The following is a 21901-nucleotide window of genomic DNA, read 5'->3' as shown; positions in this document are numbered from 1 at the left end:
AGCATTCCGATTGTGGATTCAGTAGAATCCGGTACCTTTCTCAGTAACTTTCTTTTTTAAGAATCTATAATCCATAACTCAAAATCCTAGCTCCGCCTCTGACCAACGTCCAAAATGGACCAAAGCCGAAGCATGATGGAAGTCGTATCTTTTGATTTGCAAAGCATCTTACTCATTATTATGAGTAGAAATTAGAAAACACTCCTGATACACTAGAATGGACATTTAAAAATGCAAATAAAATTAAAGACAGAAAGAATGTCACATTTGAAAATATTTTGAGAAGTTTCTCAATTTGTTGAAAGATTCGACAGTTTAGGAAGTAGAGCAAAATGAGTGCAAAATGGCGACTATGAGTCCACGATTTACAGTAAACCTGGCAGTGGAATCTTAGCCTCAGGCTCCATTTTTTTTTTTTTTTTTTATATTCGAGAAATCCCAACCAGTGACACAGCGTTTGAAAGTCGATGGGTAATGCATCCATCTCTTTATCTTTCTCCACTTAGATACCAGGCTTTTGCATGTGGCGAGGTTCCCATGATGTGCACTTAACTCAAGCACCACGTTTGCGCTCTTCGACTAGACCAAAGCTCTGGTATCATTGAAGTGATAAAACAACCAAGTGGAGGAAATGTGAAAGTATAAATGCGTGTAAGCTAGGTCTGGAACATTGTTTCTATGCGTCTACCCAAGAGATAATAAGCTGAAGTCTAACGCATTACCACTAGATTTGTAATGACATTATTACAGAACACTAGAACAGTTCAGAAGAAATACACAATTCACCTTTCGAATGTAACAGCTATACCATTCTTGTTACTTAGAGAGTAAGAGTGATATTTCACAGCCAGAATTCTGGATTCAAGGTGAATTAAAAGGAAGTTTGAAGAATTAAGTCATTGTAAAATTATCTACCTCTCTTCAGTGGCGGATTCGGGATTTTAATTCACAGGTTCAGGACTTGGGTTTCAACCACTAAATTATTTGAGTTATGGGTTCATAGTTCAACATTTTCAGAAATTTCAGTGCATTTCACTCAGATAAATCCAGGTCTAGACTAAGAGTTATGGTTGAAGTGAACCCACAACTATACCACTAGATCTGCCCCTACCTCTCTATGCTAACACTATCACAACAAAGGGGCCTCAAAACCTTCTGTTATCAATATACGTTTCATCACTCAAAGACCATAATCATCCATATGTGGTTTGGTCACTACTAATTACTACTATAAATAAAGGGAAAAAAGCCCCCTATAAGTTTGTACCGTATGCCTTGACTATCAAGTAACTCAACCACAGCAGAAACTACACCCTTTCCCTCGACCGAAGCATCAAAGCGGGAATCAATAGCCGACAGGTTTGGCTATGTCAAATTCAGAACTCCAACCATTCTCATCCACCCGGCAGCTAACACATCACGTTGGCGGCCTATTGGCGAGGGGAGTACTCATCGGGAGGGTTCCAAATAGTTGAGGATGGGATGCCTCCTGCTTTGATGGCGTGCCCACGGTTGAGGATTGTGGTCACAAATGAGACAATGCCCGTGAATCTTTTTTTTTTTTTTTTTTTTTTTTTTTTTGGTTTAATAAGGAGAGGATGCCCGTGAATCTGCAACCCACTTGACCATTTTGGTCTCTTTCTTGACTTGATTCGTGATTCCTCATTGTCGAGCTAGCACAATTATTTTATGTTGCTTGTAAACGACTAAACATCAGCACAATGGAACATTGTTACTGTATTCTCTACTGGAAAAGGCAACACTATGTCATGGTCTGCTGAGCTTATTTCTCTGCCCAGCTTCACATTAAGTGAAATAATCAGGAACCACATAAATACTGATTTGACAATAACACTCGCGTAGAGCATGTATGGTTTCATCACATTAATATCTACCGAAGTTCACAAAGTTATATTTCAATCCGAGTTCATTATGCTACTTAAACAAAGACTATAATGACGTTAACATTATAAAAACTTAAGCTCGAAGTCCCTCAAAGAATAACCACCAATGATGTCCTCAATGCAAAGCTCAGGCACCGATGTTCTCAATTTCAGCAGCTCTGTCCATCCTCTTGACAATACCGGCAATAACCTGAAACATTGGAGTCCAAATCAATCACTTGCTGAAGTGATAAGATAATTAGTCATAAAGTGATACACTGCCTCTCTGTCCATACTGATTCTAAATCAAACTTGTCTAATCAGGGTATAGAAGTTAGCTAAAAGATTTCTGGAGTGTCATGAATTTCACCTTTCCAGGTCCTAATTCAAAGCTCTTCTTTAGCCCTTTTGTTAGGAGAGTTTTCATTGTGGTCTCCCATTGAACTGGTGAAGTCACCTGCATAAGTCAAACATGACAAATCAACAGTTCCCAGAAGATTAGTTAATGCCCTTCTGTTAATATTATTCTTTACTTCATCAAAAAGATCCTGTGTACTGTCTGTTTCTTACTTGGCTAGCTAATATTTTCTTAATTGTGTCTGGATCTGCATGTGGTTGCGCATCAACGTTTGATATTACTGGTATTCTGGGAGTTCTGATCTCTGTTGCACCCAAAGCAGCTTCTAATCTTGAGACAGCAGGATTCATAAAACTTGTGTGGAAAGCTCCAGCAACAGCTAGACGTACCTGGAACAATTAAATCCAATGTTAAGATGCAAACACCATTAGCAGTTGGTGGCAAGACCTATATTAGCATTTTGAGAGAAAAGGGAAATACCGTCATTCGTGCTTTGAACGATTTTGCTTTGGCTTCTACAGCTTCAATTCCTTTAACGCCTCCAGAGACTGCATAATTTCCCTATAAAAAAGATAGTGCAACAACAAAACTGGAAAATGCTTAGCCAGGTGCAATATTCCAAGATGTAGAGTAAATATGGAATTTATTCTGGCTACCAAGCTTTTGGAGAAACTTACAGGACATAAGAAATTTGCAATCTGAACTTTGTTGGCTTCATCAACTTCCTCATTAGCTGCATCACACAGTTTCTGAACCTTGTCAGAATCCAGTCCAATTATACTAACCATTGCACTTTTTGCAGCATCAGCAGCGTCCTGGATAGAATAGATATTGTCAGCGCTCCATGCATGACACATATTTATGATCATTAACATTACCTGCATAGCTTCTCCTCTGAGCTTAACCAGCTTAAGCCCATCCTCAAAACTGGCAAAGGCAATCAGATTAGTGGAAATCCAAGTACTTGCATCTTAAAGGGTGGGAAGGATAAAAAGTACATCTAGACATAAGCTACTCCCAAAGCATAATGTTATGTAGGGTAGCAACCTGAAAGCTCCTGCAAATGCCAGAGCAGTGTATTCGCCCAAGCTCAGACCACATGTGACGTCAACAGAATCAATTATTCCCTGACCCCCCTCACGAGCACGGAGTATCTCTACCGCAGCTAAGCTAGTGACATAGATAGCTGGCTGGGAACAAGGAAATTATGAGCCAGTCAAAAATGATAATATAAGTTTATCCTATTGTCATCACAAACATCATCTATAAAACTTTCTCTGTTAACTGAAAGCAAAATGTGTATGCATTGCAGAACCTTCTGCTGCTCCTTTTGTCTTTGTGGTTTAATGGGATCAATGCGTTAGTTATTAACAAGTCATTTTACATAACCTTAATACCAAATAAGAGATGTGATTGAAAAACAAGAAAAATATGATGAAACGAATACCTGACTTAGAACAGTGGAGTCTAACTTCTCTTTTGGACCATTAATACATATATCCAAAAGGTCAAACCTGTAAGCAAGAATGAAGAAATATTAACATAAAATCTTAATTATCAATCAACATATCTATCCATCAGTTTCGACTCAATCCAAAAAATAAGAAAAACAAATTATGTGGAAACATTTTTTTTTTTAAAGAGAAAGAAAGTACGGATACGTTTATGCAGAAAAGGCACTTTTTCTGAGAATGTTGATCAAAGCATTTATGAGACTTGATCCATCATATTTACCCCATGATTTCATTTGCTCTCTTGTATAATTCAGCTGCAGCAGGCACCTTCTGAGCCTCTGTGCCCATTCCAACAGCTTGTGCCCCCTGCAGAGGTATGGTGCTGATAAAATAGTTTGGCATGAAATTGGATATCTTGTGATCGCAGTGACATGACTATTCTAGAAACTAGCCATCTACCGTGATGACCAAAAGACCAGATGTTCACTAAATTAACAGTGGACAGATAGGTTTGAACTATAGCTGCTTAAAGGTAGTCAGAGAAGTTGAAGCAATATGGCGGTAATAAAAAGCTGGAGATACTAACATGATAATATTCCTACTCTCAAGCTTCAGACGATTTCTACCTTTTCTCTGGTTAGGTTACACCATGTTGAAGAAAACATCATTCAAGCTTTCTTACTTATCAAGTAGTTATGATCATTTTTGATTCAGCAAGAATACTGATCACCAATTAGACAAAATAACAACTGAATTAGCAGAAATCAAGTAATTAGGCAAAATAACAACCGAATTAGCAGAAATTGTACATAAAATGAATAAAAAGCTAGCAAATTTTCCAAAGCACTTTTGTGTTCAGTTGATGAAATAAAGAAATTGTACAGCATATTAATTTTTCAAAATCTAATCCAAGAAGACATGAAAAACTTATCAAATACTCCCTCCATTCACTTTTACTGGTCTACTTTTGACTTTGCATACCCCTTAAGAAATAATAAATGAAGTCCGTAATTTACCAATGTACCCATATTAATTGGTGCATATTTTCATTGGATTTGTAAAATGATTGAACTGAGTATTTAATACTATGGGTAAAACAGGAAAAAAGAAATTGTCTTCTCTTGATATGCTAAAAGTGACAAGTAAAAATGAAAATCTATCTTTAGAATACTGGACAAGTAAAAGTGAACGGAGGGAGTAATTATCATCATTCTATTCAGCAAGAAGTACTAACCAAGTTATTAGACAACTGAATATAGAATCAACATAAATACACAAAATTAGGGGTGTTCAAATGAGACCGAAAAACCGATCTGAACCGGTAAACCGAGTCAAACCAACTTAATAAACCGAAAACCAACTTGGTTTAACTTGATTTGGTTTTAAATTTTAAAAAACCGCTAACATTTGGTTTGGTTTGGTGTTAAACCAAAAAAACCCGAACCAAAACTGAACCAAACCGATAGATATATATATGGGCTCATTCCAAGTCCAATACAAATTCAAATAATTAGAAAGAAAAGTGTAACCCATTTAAGTTTAAGGGGAAATAAAAAGAAATTTGCTAAAGGTAAAATAGAATTTTTGCCTTATTCAGTTTTACGGTTCCTTCATTTACATGGCATCTGAATTACTACTGATAAGCTAGCATTTTATCCGTAACAAATTAAGGGGAAGAAAATGGCAATTGGAATTTAAAAAGATTTGGTAGATGACTTTGTCTTTCTGTTTATCATTTTCCGTTTTAACTTCTGTGCTTTCTTCTCAATGCTTCATAAACACGATGAGTCTAGATAACAAAAATTCCCCGACTTCAAGGTTGCGTAATAGCAAAAGGCTATATGTAGGGAGGTAACTAGAATCATGAAACGTAGATGATATGTTTCTGTAATTCCTATACCCAAGCCATAGGCCTAAACCTAAATAAAGTTAATGAATTAATTAAGAAGATTCTTAGATTTGAATGGATCACGGTCAAAGCCACATTTAGTTACCATTTGATTCAAAGGTTCTTTGTATTAATACATTCTTAAAATCCGAAAAAAAGCGCAAAAACCGAACCAAACCGACAAACCCCAAACCGATAGAATTTATACTATAATGGTCTTGTTCTCTCTTGAGCCGAGGGTCTTTCAGAAACAGCCTTCTCACCTTGAAAGGTGAGGGTAAGGTCTGCGTACACTCTACCCTCTCCAGACCCCACATTGTGGGAATTTACTGGGTATGTTGTTGTTGTTGTTGATGATGGTTTGGTTTGGTTTGAATATTAGAAAAAAAAATGACTTAATTGGTTTGGTTTTAACCAAAAACCGAGTCAAACCGGACCATGAACACCCCTACACAAAATGACTCAAAGCTAGCAACTTTTCCATCCAACTTCGAACCAGTTGATGAAATAAATAAAACAGTTACGTCCTCCGTCCCAATTTAAGCCTCAAAGCTAGCAACTTTTCCATCCAACTTCGAACCAATTGATGAAATAAAACAGTTACGTCCTCCGTCCCAATTTAAGTGTCTTACTTTCCCTTTTGATGTGTCCCAAAAAAGAGTTTCTCTTTCTACATTTAGTAAGTTGACAATTCAAACATCCTACATGGCAAGTTTAAAACCACAAGATTCAAAGGACACATTACACATCTTTATTTAGGACCACAAGATTCAAAAGTCTCTTTGTTTTCCTTAAACTTTGTGCCCAGTCAAACTAAGATACTTAAATTGGGACGAGGGAGTATACAACATAGATTCTTTTCCCATTCAAAATCTAATCAAGTAGGAGAAAGATGAAGAAGATCCGAAACACTTATCAATTAATTATCATAATTTCAATTCAGCAGCAAATAATACTCCATCCGTCCCAATTTATGCGACACTCTTTCCTTTTTAGTCAGTTCCAAAAAGAATACAACTCTCTATATTTAGTACTGCCTCTGTCCCAATTTATGTGATACAGTTCGGATTTCGAGAGTCAAAGTTCTTTATTTTGACCATGAATTGGGACAAACAATCTTTAAGAAAAAAAAAATTGCATATTTAGAAACTAAATAAAAAGTATTATAAGTCACAATAATTGACAATTTAAAATATTTAAAGGGGATACGAATAAATCGCGGTTAAAGATTTTCTTATTTGACTCTCGGAATCCGAATTGTATCATATAAATTGGTACAAAGGGAGTAACAATCTTAGCTTCAAACTTCCATTTTTACCCTCAATGAGATGATTTACAGCAATACTGATATCTATGCCTTATTTTAGACCACAAGTTTTAAAAGTCCTCCTTTCTTAAACTCCGTGCACAGTCAAACACCTTCGCATAAATTGTGACGGAGGGAGTAATGAATTACTTAGATAAGTGAACTATAGAATTAACATAAATCGCCAATATTTCAATCAAACTTGAGAACAGTTGACGCAAATATACAACATAAATCTTCTTTCTTCTTTTCAAAATCGAAATGTGAAATGAAGAAGAGACTATAAAGGTAAAACATGTATGAAAATATCAATTATCTCTTGGTTGTATACTGGACAATTAAAAATGGACGGACGGAGTACTAATCATCATAATTTGAATTCAGCAGCAAATAATACTTCATGAATTACATAGACAAGTGAACTGCAGAATTAACATAAATCACCAATTTTCCAATAAACTTGAAAATGTCATGTGAAATGAAGGAGAGAATTTTCAACCTGTCCAGGGAAGAGAAAAGCATTGGTAGGCATCATTGACCGCAATTGGAGAAGATCCAACAGAACTGCTGCTCATGAAAACCCTCCTACAATTGTTTAGGCCTAAATCTTCCAAACCCCCCATTTTTATTAACTCCGAACTGTGCCACATAAATTGGGACAGAGGGAGTAACAATTTAACTTTAAAATATCCAGTTTAACCTTAATGATGCATCGCCATACAAATATCTATAACTTATTTTAGACCCCAAATTTCAAAAGTTTCCTGACAGTCTTAAAACTCCATGCCCAGTCAAACACCTTCACATAAATTGGGACGTAAATTCAGCAGCCAAATAATACTTAATGAATGTACTTAGACAAATGAACTACATATATTAACATAAATCACCAAATTTTCAATCAAACTTGAAAATGTCATGTGAAATGAAGAAGAAAAAGAATATTCAACCTGTCCAGGGAAGAGAAAAGCACTGGTTGGCTTATAATCAGCAAACAGAGCATCATTTACAGCAGTTCGAGATCCAACAGAAACACTGCTCATATAAACCCTAGACGACTTATCCAATATGTTATTTTGGGTAAATCTTGGAAACCCATTCTTAGAAAGCAAGCACTTGGAAGAAGAAGAAATGGAAGGAAGAATCAAAGAGGATGATGAGCAGCTCATTGTTGAATTGATAGAAGAGACAGATTTATGTATATTATATACTGACTGACAACAAATCTATGTTGTGTGCTGCAATGCAATGGCGGAGTTAACAAACCAAAGTGTGATGATGAATGGCGGAGCTAACCAAGTTTGAGTGTCCAATTGAGTAAGCCGTAAGGTCTGAAAATCCAACCCAACATGAATTAAATACTCCCTCTCTCCCCCCGGTAAATTAACCACTTTTAAAATAATGTAAGTTGTAATTCACTTTTTTTAAAATATTGATCAAAGTTTACTCGACTAATTTTTTTTATGTTACTAAATTTAATTAGATTAATTTAATATTTTAGAACTAAAATTTGGATGTTTCGGAAACTATACGAAAAATACTGTAAGTTGCAATTCTTCTCGTATTAATATGATGAAAAAATACATCTTAAAATATTAGAAAATATTAAAACAAAAGTTTATGCGGTTTGACTAAAACCCCCTTTTTTTAGAAGGGAAACGAGACAAATAAAAGTGGACGGAGAAACTAATTTTTTTTTAAAAAATCCAATTTTTCAAAAATATTTTTTTTAAGGAGTAAGTAAGTTTTATACCACAATTTCTTTATATTACTCCTGAGCCAAAAATAGAATGATAATTTTATGATATAATTACCCTTAATTATTGCTAAGTAACCTAATGATTAAAATCAATAAAACATATCTTAAAAGTTATGCAGTCACTAAGAATTCCTTGAACTTGTCAACCCAATAAATAATAATAAGGTTAAAATAGGTATGAAATAATAAATTATCTCTTAGATTTTTAAATTGGACAAGTAAAAATGTACAACTCTTTATGTACATAAAGTAAAAATGGACGGAGCGAGTAATAAGAAATAATTTTAGAGACTCCTTTCACTTTAGGAGCCGTTTGGACATGATTTGAAATCATATTTGGACATGCAATTTGGATTTCTTAAGTTATATTTTTTTCTTATAGACATAAAAACCCCACAAATTGTTAAAACTATTAAAACTTTTCCAATTCTTACACAATCTTACCAAATGAGCAAGTCATAGTTCATAACAAAATTAATACGCTACTAGAAGGCCTTTCTAAAAAATACAACATCAATTGATCAAACTTTAGTTCAATAAAAAAGAAAAATTTAACATGAATAGTAATGTAATTACTCTTTAATATAATCCTCCCACATGGTACGAACATAAATAACGGCTAGTAGAAGTTAATGAGGTTGGTAAATGTTGGTAAAGAGTAATTGTTAAAATATCTACCAACTTATGGGTTTTTTTTTACAAAATATAAATTTATGGGTCTAGTTTTACATTTAAAAATTTTGAAATCATGATTTAAAATCCCAATTATGTCTTTTTAGATGATTTGGGATTTCACGTCATGAGATGAAATCGCATGTTCAAACGCTGATTTCATCTCATGACTTGAAACCATGACATGAAATCGCATGTCCAAACGCCTACTTAGTCTCTCTGTCCCAATTTAAGTGTCTTAATTTGACTCATACAATATTTAAGAAATGAGACTATTGAATTTTGTGATCCTAACTTAAAGATGTGTGTAATATACTAAATGTTATTTGAATCTTGTGATTTAAGACTTATCATGTAGAATGTTTGAATTGTATCTTATTAAATATACAAAGAAACACTCTTTTTGAGACGGACAAAAAAGAAACGTAAGACAGAGAAAGTATTTTAATTTTTTATGGAAAAAGGATCAAAATGCCCCTATACTATTCGAAATAGATCAATTTTGTCGTTCATTACATTTTTGCCCAAAACTACCCTCCAACTAGCCAAACAGCTTAAAAATATCATTTCTATTAACGTTGCTCCAAAACAAGAAAAAATTGCTCATTTACCCTGAACTATTCAAAATTGGAGATCACTTTGACCATTTTAAATTACACTTTTTATACAATGAAATTTTACTTTTTATATAATGAAATTTTTTATAAGTACAATGAAATTTTATATGTATTATTTTATGCATGTACTAGTTATTCATGCATTTATTCCACCTTCTATGCTGCATAAACTAATACACAAATTCCCTCATAACTTATACAGGTATTAGTTATGCTAGTTTCTAAATTACAAATCAAACACCGTATTAATTTTAAACATGAATAACTCACCTCCAAACATGATATTAGTAATGCAAAATTTAATATATGCATCACTTACCTCCAAATCAGCTACCAAACATGCTATTACTATTCCAGAATTTAATACCCATACAACTCACCCTCCAAACCAAGTACCAAACGACCCTGCTGAACATGAAAAGTTTTACTATATGTCTCACACAACTGACATTAGTCATTGAAATATCCCACTTGTTGGAAGTACAGCAAATGAGTGCAATGGAGACTATAAGAGTCCGCGATTTACAGTAATCCTAGAAATATAATTTTAACCTCAGGCTTTAGATTTTCTTTTTCTAATACTCGAGGATCAATGATGCACTGTTCGAAACTCAACAGATAATGGCCCATCTCTTTTCCCTTCTCCAATTAAATAACATACTTTTGTATGCAGCACGGGTCGAACGCGGGACGTGCATCCAACTCACACGTCACGTGTTGGGTTCTTACCGCTAGACCAAAGTTCTGGGAGCATTAAAGCGATAAAATAATGGCTTAATGCATATGCGGCCTAAACTGTTTTTTTTTTTTCCATTTTAACACCTCAAGTCATTTATTCTATTGAACCTCTAAACTCGCTCAAGTGTATCTATCAAACACAATCCAACTTACATAACACATATTGTGAAGAACCATCACTTAAACCAATCAAATAACAAAATTGGAAAATGAGAAATCAAAATTGAAAACTAAAACTGGAAAATAGAAACTGAAAACTAAAATTGGAACCTAAAACTGAAAATAAAAACTTAAAACTGAAAGGTAAAACTGAAAAATAAGTAACCAAAACTGGAAAATAAAAATTGGAAACTAAAACTGTAAATCAAAAACTGAAAAATAAGAAACCAAAAAACTGAAAACTAAAAACCAAAACTGAAAATAAAAAACCAAATCTGGAAAATCAAAAACCAAAACTGGAAAATAAGAAATCAAAATTGAAAACTAAAACTGAAAAATAAAAACTGAAAACTAAAACTGGAAAATAAGAAATCAAAACTGGATTGGTTTAAGTGGTGGTTCTTCACCATATATGTTGTGTAAATCAGATTGTGTTTAATAGACACACTTGAGGCCAAGTTCAGAGGTTCAATAGGAACAACGCTTAGTTGAGATACTAAAATGCAAAAAAGAGACAAGTTTAGGAAGCTGCATATGTATTAAGCCTAAAATAATTAAATCGGAGAAAAGTTAGCATAAATGTGCGTCTAGATTATTGTCACTGCATATTTACCAAGAGATTATATGCTGAAGTCTGACGCATTACCACTAAGGATTTGATATGACATTATTACAAGACAGTTACTGAAGAGATACACAATTCACCTCTTCCTTCTCAAATGTAGCAAGCTACATCATTCTTGCTACTTAGAGAGCTAAGGGTGATATTTCACAGCACAACACCACCAATGGTAAATTGAAGGAAGCTTGAAGAATTGAAGTCGTTACAAAATTATCTACCTCTTAGAGGCGAATCTAGGATTTCAATTCTAAGAGTTTAGGTCTCGAGCTTCAACCACTGAACCCATCACCTTATTTGAGTTGTGGGTTCATTTTTCAATATTTTCAGCAATTACAGTGCATTTTACACAGATAAATCAAGATCTAGACTAAAAGTTATGGGTTAAAATGAACCCACGACTATACGGCTAGATCTGCCCCTGCCTCTCTATGCTAACATACTACAACAAAGGGGCCTCAAACCTGTTGTCAATATATGTTTCCGCGCTCAAAGCCATAATCATCTATTTATGGTTTGCTCACTACTAGTTGCTATAGATAAACGGGAAAATGTCCGCTATATCTTAGTACCGTATGTCTTGACTATGAAGTAACTCAACTACAGCTGCAACTACACCCTTTCCCTCGACTGAGACGTCAAAGTGGGGCTCTTCGATTTTCCTTTTTAAGATTTTATCCAGTTCCCCTCGCAGTTTCTGCAAAATTTGGGCACACGAACAAATAAGTTACTTTTGAAATGATAAAAACATACGCCACAAAGATGAAATTGTTGCAAAAATCGAATGTCAAACCTTTATTAAATCCAACACACTTTTTGATGCAGAAAAGTGAAGATAGCCTCCAAGCATTTCAATGCCCTCTCCACTTTTGCTTGGAGTTAGATTACCCCCAAACATAAGAAGAGAATAATCTGATATGTTCGTTGAATCTCTGATAAAAATGCTTGTAGTCTTGACTTTCTCACTGTAAACTAGGTAGGGAAGAGGGAAAAGATGAACACCAGCATTAACAGATGCTGGGTGAATATCGACTTTTCCAACTTCCTTCGTGTAAAATGCTGTACGCTTTCCTCTTCTTTTACACTGCACAACATTTGGGTAGAGGCCGGCACAAAGGATGGCGCATACCATCTCTAAATCATTGCTGTATTCATTGTATGCCTGCAATTACAGATCACTCTCTTAATCTTGATCATGGATGGGTGTTAACTACTGCTATGTGGACTCAAATCGGAAGCTAAATATTATTTGCTTCTTCTAGACCATGATATACATATTTCACCAATAGTAAAAATCTACGACAAGACATGGTCAACACAGACTTAGACAGCATTAGAGTGGACAGAGTTACATGTGCATTAGTTGTTCAAGGAAAGGAAATTTGGAGAATTTACCTTGGCACCTCGTGCTTTATCCACAAAACCAATATCTGACAGTAGGTCAACAAACTGATTTCTCATGTCTTCCATCATCTGCAAGGTTACAGGAGATAAGAAATTTTCCCAACAGAAGGCTCGTTCTGTTCCATAGCGTTTAGCATCTTTCCATCCTTCAAATGCTTTAAGAAGTGCAATATGATCACTGCATCAAAGGGAAGATTGTTTTTACACGAATAAGGAAATATTTTATTCCACAAAGTGATGTCCCTGGTGGAAGCCAGAGAAAGAAGCATATAAACCATTAATTTTTTTGGTTTAACCTGCAAGAATCACCAGCAAAGGATCTTTTGGCAGCATCTGCTTCCTCTTTCCTGTTTATTGGAAGGACAAATGGATCACGGTGTGCAAGAGCAGCAGCAATAGTAAGTGCAGGGTTTAGACATTGGAAGATGGACCCCATCAGGAGCATCTTTCCAATATTTGGATCCAGTGGTAGAGTGCAAAGATGGCGGCCTGTAAAGAAACATTATGAGTAAATCTTCCAATCTGGAATATACATAGAGAAAAGCATGTGCACTGTACAAACCAAGTGGAGTAAGTTCTTCTGTATCATCCAGAGCTCCAATAGTTTTCAGAAGTTCAATGGCATTGTGCACAGAGAGAGCATCTGGAGGTTGAAGTGCCTTGGCCAAAAAGGATTCAATGGCGCCAAACTGCAAGCTCTTAATATGGAGACAAAGCTCTTGTAATGGAGTTCGAAGAATCTCAGGTAGTTGATATTGTGGCATAGCATCATGTATTAGTTTCGGATACAACCTATAACAAACTCCAGGTTGTACACGGCCTGCACGACCACGTCTCTGCAGATAATAAAAAATGTCCAATAAGCCAGAAATACTAAGCCAAATGAAGTTGAATGAATTTGAATGACAATGTACTCCAAATATATCAATCTCCCACAATACATATTGCATTCTATTACCTGATGTGCCGAGGCCTTTGAAATCCATGATGGTAATAAACAAGCAAGCTTGTTAAGTGCATCATAGCTAGTCTCTTTCGCCTTTCCACAGTCTATGACATACACGACATCATCTATAGTTATACTGCTCTCAGCTATGTTGGTTGCAAGAACAATTTTCCTGCATGATCAGATCAAAGATATTTAATTTTATAAAAATTAAAAAAAAAAATGACTGATGAGCTGCTAGATTAAGCTATCAGTCTTAGCAGCTCTTCAGCTACAGCTGAAATATGAGTACTTTGATTAATACGAAGCAAGGATCGTACTGATATGTTAGTTTAAGCAATTGACAATGAAAATCCACCATAAGATAACAAGAAATAACAGAAAAAGTAATGATCCACCTGAAGAGATAAATGTTTAAGCAATGGTAATATTAATGAAGGGCAGTAAACACATATTCTATACATATTCTTGGAGACCTGTTTATGCTAAACAAAGAACGTACCTCATGTTAGCAGGTGGGCGATCAAATATTTCTCGTTGATTCATTGTTGGCATTGAACCGTGAAGAGGGAGGATTAAAAACTTCCTCGTATCCCCAAGGAGGTTGTTAGCCTTAATTTTATCAAGTAGCTTAGAAATGTCATCCCAACCAGTTAAGAATACAAGAATTGCACCTTCACCTTCACGGCGACAAATATATTCAATGGCTGCTTCCACCTAGCAAAGCAATTGAATAAAAAAATCTCAAAGTTAAGAACAAGTGAACCTGTGCAACCAATGCAACAAACATGCCTTCAGTCAAACCCCTCTTTCAATAAGGAGCTAAAAATTGAAATGTTTGACATGAACAAAACTTCTTTTGTCGGTAAAAGGTAAAGTACGTACGAGACCCAAATCAAGCTGTGAACCAGACCATGCTTCCAGAGATTGTCTTGTAGTCATGCTGTAGCTTTTATAATGGGAACCAATGTCCACATCCTACAAACAGAAATCTTCAATAAGAGCCTACTTGGTAAGAGAATTAAAATATGCATTTGAAAAGAGTAACTGCCATTTTTAAAATTGTAGTTACAAGAAAAAACTCACTAACTGGTCATGCATTCCCTTGAAATGAGCAAATAACTAAAGAATGAAGACCATACAAGTTGTGACACAACACAATATTCACAGTACAGAATCAAATGAATGATTCAAACTTAATTAGTCTGTTTTTAGAATTGGCTATTCAGTACAAGTTAAATAGATGTCCTCACTGAACCTTTTATACCTTACCAAGTATAATGTTAATTCACAGCCTCACAGCCCCCAGATATCAATTTCTTTTAGGGAGGACGATCATCATTGAACTTAAGTTCATGAAAGCAACTTCTCACTAAGAGGTACCAGCATTTTCATACTCTAAGTTATGATGCCATTCAAGGCATCCACAGGACAAAGTTGTTCAAAACATCAAAATCCGGCTAGAAAGCATGTTTAGATCAATGAAGGTTTGATAAGCAGATAAACCTTAGATACTAAAAGCTCTTATGTTACAGTCTACAACTATTATGCAACTGCAAGGGAAAAGTTTCAAATCGCATCAGCTATTACCGCAAGAATTAGAAAATATCAAAGTCAACTTTAACTAAAAACGTAAAGAAACACAGTAACAATAACCTCATAGTAGGTTTGAGACAGCAGCCAAGTCTAATTTATCGAGTAAGTCCATTTTAAAGAGAAACGAAATTTTTTTGCTTATAGTTCATCAACAATATGGGAAAAGACCATGCCTCAAAAAGATCAGTCAGAGGATCTCTTTTAGAATCTTGTTGCCTCATCCTTCTCCTTGAGTTTCCTTGGAAATTGTCTGCTTCTGATTTTATAAGGTAACGAGTCTTCTCCAACACGTCTTCAAGGAACAGCTCCGCCACTGGATATGTCAAACCCTGGAAAATTAAGCCTAAGAAAATTAGAAGTAGAACATTATGTTTGAACATGTCTTGAAATGTTGAGATACAAAAGATTAAAACACAATACCGGTATATGAATTGTGGGTGCATCTCTGAAGTATTTGGAGAACAACTCAGCATTAATAGTAGCACTCATCAGAATGAGACGCAAATCAGGTCGTCGAGGAAGGAGGTCACGTAAAATTATCAAGAGAAAGTCTTCATTCATGCCTCTTTCATGGATTTCATCAACAAGCAGATGGCTAACACCAGTCAAATCAGGGTCCTGAACCTATATTCAAAAGGAAGGGAGGGAAAATCATCTTTCCTTCGAATAGATACAAAACCTCTAAATCATAGTATTAATCCAAGGTAATAGTTACATAGATAATTATATATAAGCCCATATTATGCAGAAAATATATTAAGTTTCCTTCATCCTCCATTCTTGAGCATATCCCGGTGTGCATGAAGCCGTAAAAATTTTACTCTCCAAATACACAGCAGCTTAGCGACAAAGATGTGGAGAAACAAAAAGATAATAGGCATATCGAGCATTGCAAGTAGCAATTTGCCCTATCCCATTTCAAAGATGAAACAGCGAACAAGGAATTTACACAAGTTTTGGCAAAAAAGAGTTCCAGAGACTAATACCAGTTGCTGCAGTAACACTCCTGTTGTGCAAAATAGCAACCGTGTTTGAGCAGAGCGCTTTGATTCCAGCCGGATCTGGTATCCAACAGTATCACCAAGATTCTCTCCTCTTTCAGAGCATATCCGAGCAGCAACTGATATTGCTGATATACGGCGAGGCTGAGTGCATATAATGTTACAGCCAGCACCGCGAAGGGATGATATCTCCTCTTCTAGAATGAATTGAGGGAGCTGTGTAGTCTTTCCACAACCAGTCTCTCCAGAAACTACCAATACCTGTATTGACCATATAGTGAGTATACTCTTCCTGGAAAAGCCCTAATTGGCTAATAATGTGATTCAAAAGCATTGAAGAGCACAAAACCACCAGGAAAATTGAATTAGACTAACAAACGGAAAGTTATTGCAAACATGCCACTTAACCTGCAAGCAGAAATATTTACCAGTGAATGTTTTTCCATCATAGGACAATTTTTCAGTAAAACTACTTTCCCAGTGTTCCTGAGAAAAAAGGATGAAAACAAACAAAGAATGCCAGAAAAGGCATTCTAGACAGAACTGCTACTAGAAGTAACTATTCCTTACCTTTTTTTCTTTTTTGAGAAGAGGTAAGTTTAATAAACGTGGAAGCACAACGAAAGTGCTGTAGTATGTACAAAAAGCAAAAGGCAAGAAAATCTCATTCTAATCTTTCACGGATTAAGATGCTAAGTATCGATTCTACTTCATTTACAAGTTCCTCCTTACACCAACGAGAAAACAAAAGTATATACTTGAACTTGATTTGCTGAATTGGACTAGCTTTGTCTTCAAAACATCTAGCATTCCTTTCCTCCATACGGTCCACCAAATACATGTTGGCATGGCAATCCACCACACTTTCTTCGTAACATTTTACATTTAGATGCTATTTGTTTCGAAGTACATATTGCAAGAGTTAGAGTTTTGTAAAGTTGTATGTGCAATCAGCAGCATATTAGAAAATTTGGAAAAAAGAATTAACTGGTCACGCTTTCTTGTTGCAAAAGTAATTATTACAGATAGCGCACCTGATTCCTTGCAACAGCTTCCATAAATTCAGATTTTACTTTAAATGCTGGAAGTTTTTCTCTGAATGAGATCATTGCCTTGACTTTTTCACTTTCCTACAAGCAGAATGATTTAAAAACAGTTCAACTACTGAAACTAGAAAATAAGATCGAAGACTGATAAACCAAGAGAAAAGGGTGTACCCTCGTCTTTTCCTGCTTCTGTTTAAGTTCCATATTAAGTGTTTTGGTGGCAGTATCATCTTCTATAGTCAACTTAGGTTTGGCTGTTTCTACAGCTTTGGATGATAATTTGGCAGAATTACCAGATGTTGAAGAGGATGTCCCAGCAGATACTGTGTCTTGTGAACTACTCAATAGATTTCCGACTCTTTCCTCAATCTCTGTAGACATCCTTATCTGCGACATGGTTACAGTTTAGTTATTCTTTTTATTAGTGTGGTTACAGTTAAGTTATACATTAACTAAAACCAGCAACACAAGCAAATCATCAGCAATGATAACTGAAAGAACATCCTCACCAGCTAATAGCAAGATGGCAGTACTATACCTCTTTCTGTGTAGATCCATGACGCTCGTCAAGATCAGCACGATAGCTTGGCAATGGGACTTTGCTTGCAACAAGTGCCTTTCCCTTGTTATAAGCATGGCTTTCTTCCAGCAAATACAAAAGGCATGGATAGAACAATTAGGTAAACACTTTGCTTTACTATGATCACCATAAAATAGTGCTTTTTAAAGCCACAAGGAAAGCAAATTTATTTTTCAAATGAAAGGCTGGAGCCGATTTATCTACCAGGTTTAGTTTCTTATTCCATCATTTTAAACACAGAAAAAAAGGAAATATCATGCAGCACACATGTATGTAAGTTATTACAATTACCATACATTGAAAAGTGTGATACATGTCTGCTTTTCATCTTCTGAGTTTCGGTTACTTAAAGAAAATCCTATTAATTTAAGGTAGATAAAAGGGTATCAATTACATAATTCTCAGTTCGCAAAGCTTTAGGACATGCATGGAGAGAAAAGTAAATATGTTTTGACATGGCAGAAGCATGTTTGAAGAATTCTTTTCTTTTTGTAAATTTTGTCATTTTTGCACTACAGAAGGACGATTACTCACATTTCAAGTACATTTTGCCTTCATAATCTATGTCTAATTACAAATTTAAGTTCATAATGATTGAAATGGGAGCACAACCCATGCTAAATACAAAACAAAGGACAACGAATCAAATTCCCATTAGTGAGAGCAACAGTTCTTCTTCGAGATCAAACCACTTACAAGTAAAGTTCTAATTGATACGCCATATCAGACAACTTCTGCTGGTCATCCCTACTAAAATTCCGCCTTATTACCATTTCCTGCTCGCCTCCTCTCTTAAACTGCTCCATCTTCCCCCACCACTCATTCTCATTCATCACCTCCATCTACAACCAAAAATTACAATGTTAACTTTTAACACACCACCAATCACTTGAATTGCATTCACAAGAGCATAAACATATACATCACGAACTTATAAACAAGGAAAACATTAACAGCTTGTTTGGATCGCAGTTACCAAATGTATAGTATTGTATTGTTAGTTGAAATAAAATGTTTGTTTTGGTTGTTATGTAACTACGAAACGTCCCATTTTATTTTTTTGATTAAGCACCGGGTGTCCGAGTCTCTTTGAGCCCCGACTAATCCCGGGGGTGCACAGGCCCTCGGCAAGGAGTTTCCCGCAAGTGCACCACGGTTAATTCAGGGTTTCCCCAGTCCGATGGCCCTCAGAAATTGTTTCGAAACGTCCCATTTTATGTAACGACCAATTTGGTGTGATCATGTTGTTACTTTTTTGTTTTCTCATTTTGTCTTTGCTTATTATCTAATAATATTATTTTATCCTTTATCCTATCTTTTATAGTAGCTCTACCCAATACCCTACTTTTCTTGTAGATTTATACTTCAAATTGATGATGTATGACATTATGTAACGACAGGAAATGATATAATTTATCCAAATATTGTATTCATCAAAACAATACAATATAATACGATCCATCGTTATGTAACGACAAAAAGTCTCGCGTTGTATAACGACTGGTTTGGTGTAATCACTTCGTTAACTTTTTTCTCATTTGATCTTTACTTTTTATCTAATAATCCTATTTTATTCTTTTCCCCTGCCTTTTTATAGTAGCTCTAAACCATAACCTACTTCTCATGTAGGTTTATTCTTCAAATTGCTCATGTGTGACATTATGTGACGACGGAAAACGATACAATTTATCCAAATATTGTATTCTGTCAAAACAATACAGTACGATACAAGACACATAATAGGATATACATTATGAAACAATATGCATCAACCATCAAGACAAAGTGACAAAAAAAGAAATTCTTTCTTCCATTTCTGCAACCAAAAAACACAGTATTAAATTTAAACACGACATTAATCACTTGAATTGCATTCACAAAAAGCATAAATTACACATTTTTAGCAAATCCGAAATCAATGAACCAAAAAGCAGTGACAAATACATAAAAAGCCATCAATTTAGCAAAAAAGAAAAGGTGTATGTGTGCGACCTTTCCACAGAAACAAAAAACAAGGAAAACAATAATGTAATGTCTAAAACAAAAACAAAAAAGGATTTTTTCGGTTTCTGCAGCCATACATCTAATAGGCTTAATGCATATGCGGCCCCCTAAACTTGTCCCTTTTTTCCATTTTGGCACCTCAACTAAGTGTTGTTCCTATTGAACCCCTGAACTCGTCCTCAAGTGTGTCTATCAAACCCCCTAAATCTAATTTTTATTAGAAGCAAAAATTAAATTGGGGAAATGAAGGTGGAGTAATATTTTAGACATGTGGTAAGCTATTCTTTAGGTCATGGATGTATCGGTTTCTGCTCTTCCACTGCCAGCTTAATTAAGAGCTACTCTTTTTTTCCTCTCAATTGCTGTTAATCTTAGCTAAAAGATGGCATAATTAAATTAGAATATATATTAGCATGTTGCTACATTGAAGATGGAATATTATGTAAGTCAGATTGTATTTGATAGACACGCTTGAGGACGAGTTCAGGAGTTCAATAAAAACAACACTTAGTTGAGGTGTCAAAATGGAAAAAAGGGACAAGTTTAGGAGGCCGCATATGCATTAAGCCCATCTAATATATATATATATACATTTCTAGCAAATGCACAAACAATGAACCAAAAAAGCAGTGATTGTTGAATATATATATAAAAAGTCATCAATTTTAAAGTACCTCAGCTGCCTGTTGGCGAAGACGTTCGGCACGCCATACCGGGTCCCACCATCTCTGTTCACCACCGCCACGTCCTCCTCCACGTCCTCCACCGCCACGTCCTCCACCGCCACGTCCTCCTCCGCCGCCACGTCGGCCACCGCCGCCTCGGTAATTGGGACGATAAGACATAGCGGAACGGTTTGAGAAAGAGTAACTGTAACTCGTTTGAGCTGTTGTTGTTGATGAACGAAGAAGAGAGTGGTTACGCAAGTGAAGAAAATGGGGGTTTAGAAGCCGCACTGACATTTACTAGTGCGGGCGCGTGTGGTAACTGCGACTGGGGGTTTTATTTTATTTAAGTTCTGAAGAGCGTCCATGTCCTAAGATCTCGGTTGGAAGTCAAAACAGGTGGAAAATTAAATGCAATTTCAGTGTTTTCGGTTTGCATTTTGGGAATTGTTTTAGATTTCAAATGAGTAACGTAGAAACGTAATTTGTATTATTATCAATGAAGAAAGTCATTAATAAATTGAATAAATGCCTCCCTAATTTGAATATGAAAGGAGTTAAAAGAAAAATTAAATACGATAGGCTGGAAGTTTGAAGAAGGACAGTAGAATCTAAAGGTTTTGGGTTACAGGGGACTAAGATGGAGTATATAGAGTGCAAGTTCAGTGACGTGATGCAAGAGACTGATATGGAAGTGAAAATCAAGACACACATAAATTAACTTAATTCATGAAGTTATGTCAGAACAAGCATAACTTTATGCGAACCGCATAACTTGATTTAAAATCATAATCTACTTGGGACCGATATGTTGCCTCGCAAAAACATTCTTCAAAAAATCGATTATTAAACAAAAACGAATAGTAACAACAAAAAAGTCAAGCTCACAAAACTTCAAAACATTCAACAAAGAGAAAACCAAAACGCATATCAAAATCGGCTAAAATATATTACGACATTCATAATACGATATTCAAAAAATCAAAATATATACATGGGGAACGAAACTAAAGTTGAAAAATCGTAGAGACACTATAACAAAACACTATAATTTTAAATAAAAAAAGGATCAATTAAATATAAAAAATGACGAAGACAAAGATATCAATTCAACAAACAACAATTTAACATAAAAACAAATATTGAAACGAAAGAAAAGATCCAAATTCATACCTAAATTTTAAAAAAATATGAGATAGACACAAA

At 35.2% G+C, this 21901-nt stretch overlaps 2 protein-coding genes across 3 annotated transcripts; both read right to left on the bottom strand.

Moving 5' to 3' along the window:
* Window positions 1-1818: 1818 nt before the first annotated feature.
* Window positions 1819-8225, bottom strand: LOC132032804 (uncharacterized). Its single transcript, XM_059422541.1, has 10 exons — window positions 7840-8225; window positions 3976-4061; window positions 3689-3755; window positions 3289-3431; window positions 3120-3168; window positions 2919-3056; window positions 2722-2802; window positions 2454-2630; window positions 2254-2340; window positions 1819-2094 (listed from the first exon to the last, which is right to left on the bottom strand). Exons 1-10 carry the CDS (start codon window positions 8056-8058, stop codon window positions 2032-2034), a joined length of 1110 nt encoding a protein of 369 aa, XP_059278524.1. The 5' UTR covers window positions 8059-8225; the 3' UTR covers window positions 1819-2031.
* A 3432-nt stretch (window positions 8226-11657) lies between these two features.
* LOC132032803 (DExH-box ATP-dependent RNA helicase DExH1) lies at window positions 11658-21160 on the bottom strand. Of its 2 annotated transcripts, XM_059422538.1 has the most exons (16): window positions 20705-21160; window positions 18723-18868; window positions 17985-18084; window positions 17618-17833; window positions 17435-17530; window positions 16386-16661; window positions 15820-16023; window positions 15573-15728; window positions 14689-14781; window positions 14306-14520; window positions 13816-13975; window positions 13420-13693; window positions 13154-13346; window positions 12849-13035; window positions 12247-12615; window positions 11658-12150 (listed from the first exon to the last, which is right to left on the bottom strand). In XM_059422538.1, exons 1-16 carry the CDS (start codon window positions 20990-20992, stop codon window positions 12019-12021), a joined length of 3105 nt encoding a protein of 1034 aa, XP_059278521.1. In that variant the 5' UTR covers window positions 20993-21160; the 3' UTR covers window positions 11658-12018. The 2 variants fall into 2 exon arrangements, with proteins under 2 accessions (XP_059278521.1, XP_059278523.1); XM_059422540.1 differs by lacking the exon at window positions 20705-21160 and having other exon boundaries at window positions 17985-18088; window positions 18723-18861.
* Window positions 21161-21901: the final 741 nt, after the last annotated feature.

Source organism: Lycium ferocissimum, chromosome 10, assembly GCF_029784015.1.
Source record: "Lycium ferocissimum isolate CSIRO_LF1 chromosome 10, AGI_CSIRO_Lferr_CH_V1, whole genome shotgun sequence".
Lineage (NCBI taxonomy): Eukaryota > Viridiplantae > Streptophyta > Magnoliopsida > Solanales > Solanaceae > Lycium > Lycium ferocissimum.
This window is presented reverse-complemented; position numbering and strand designations above follow the sequence as displayed.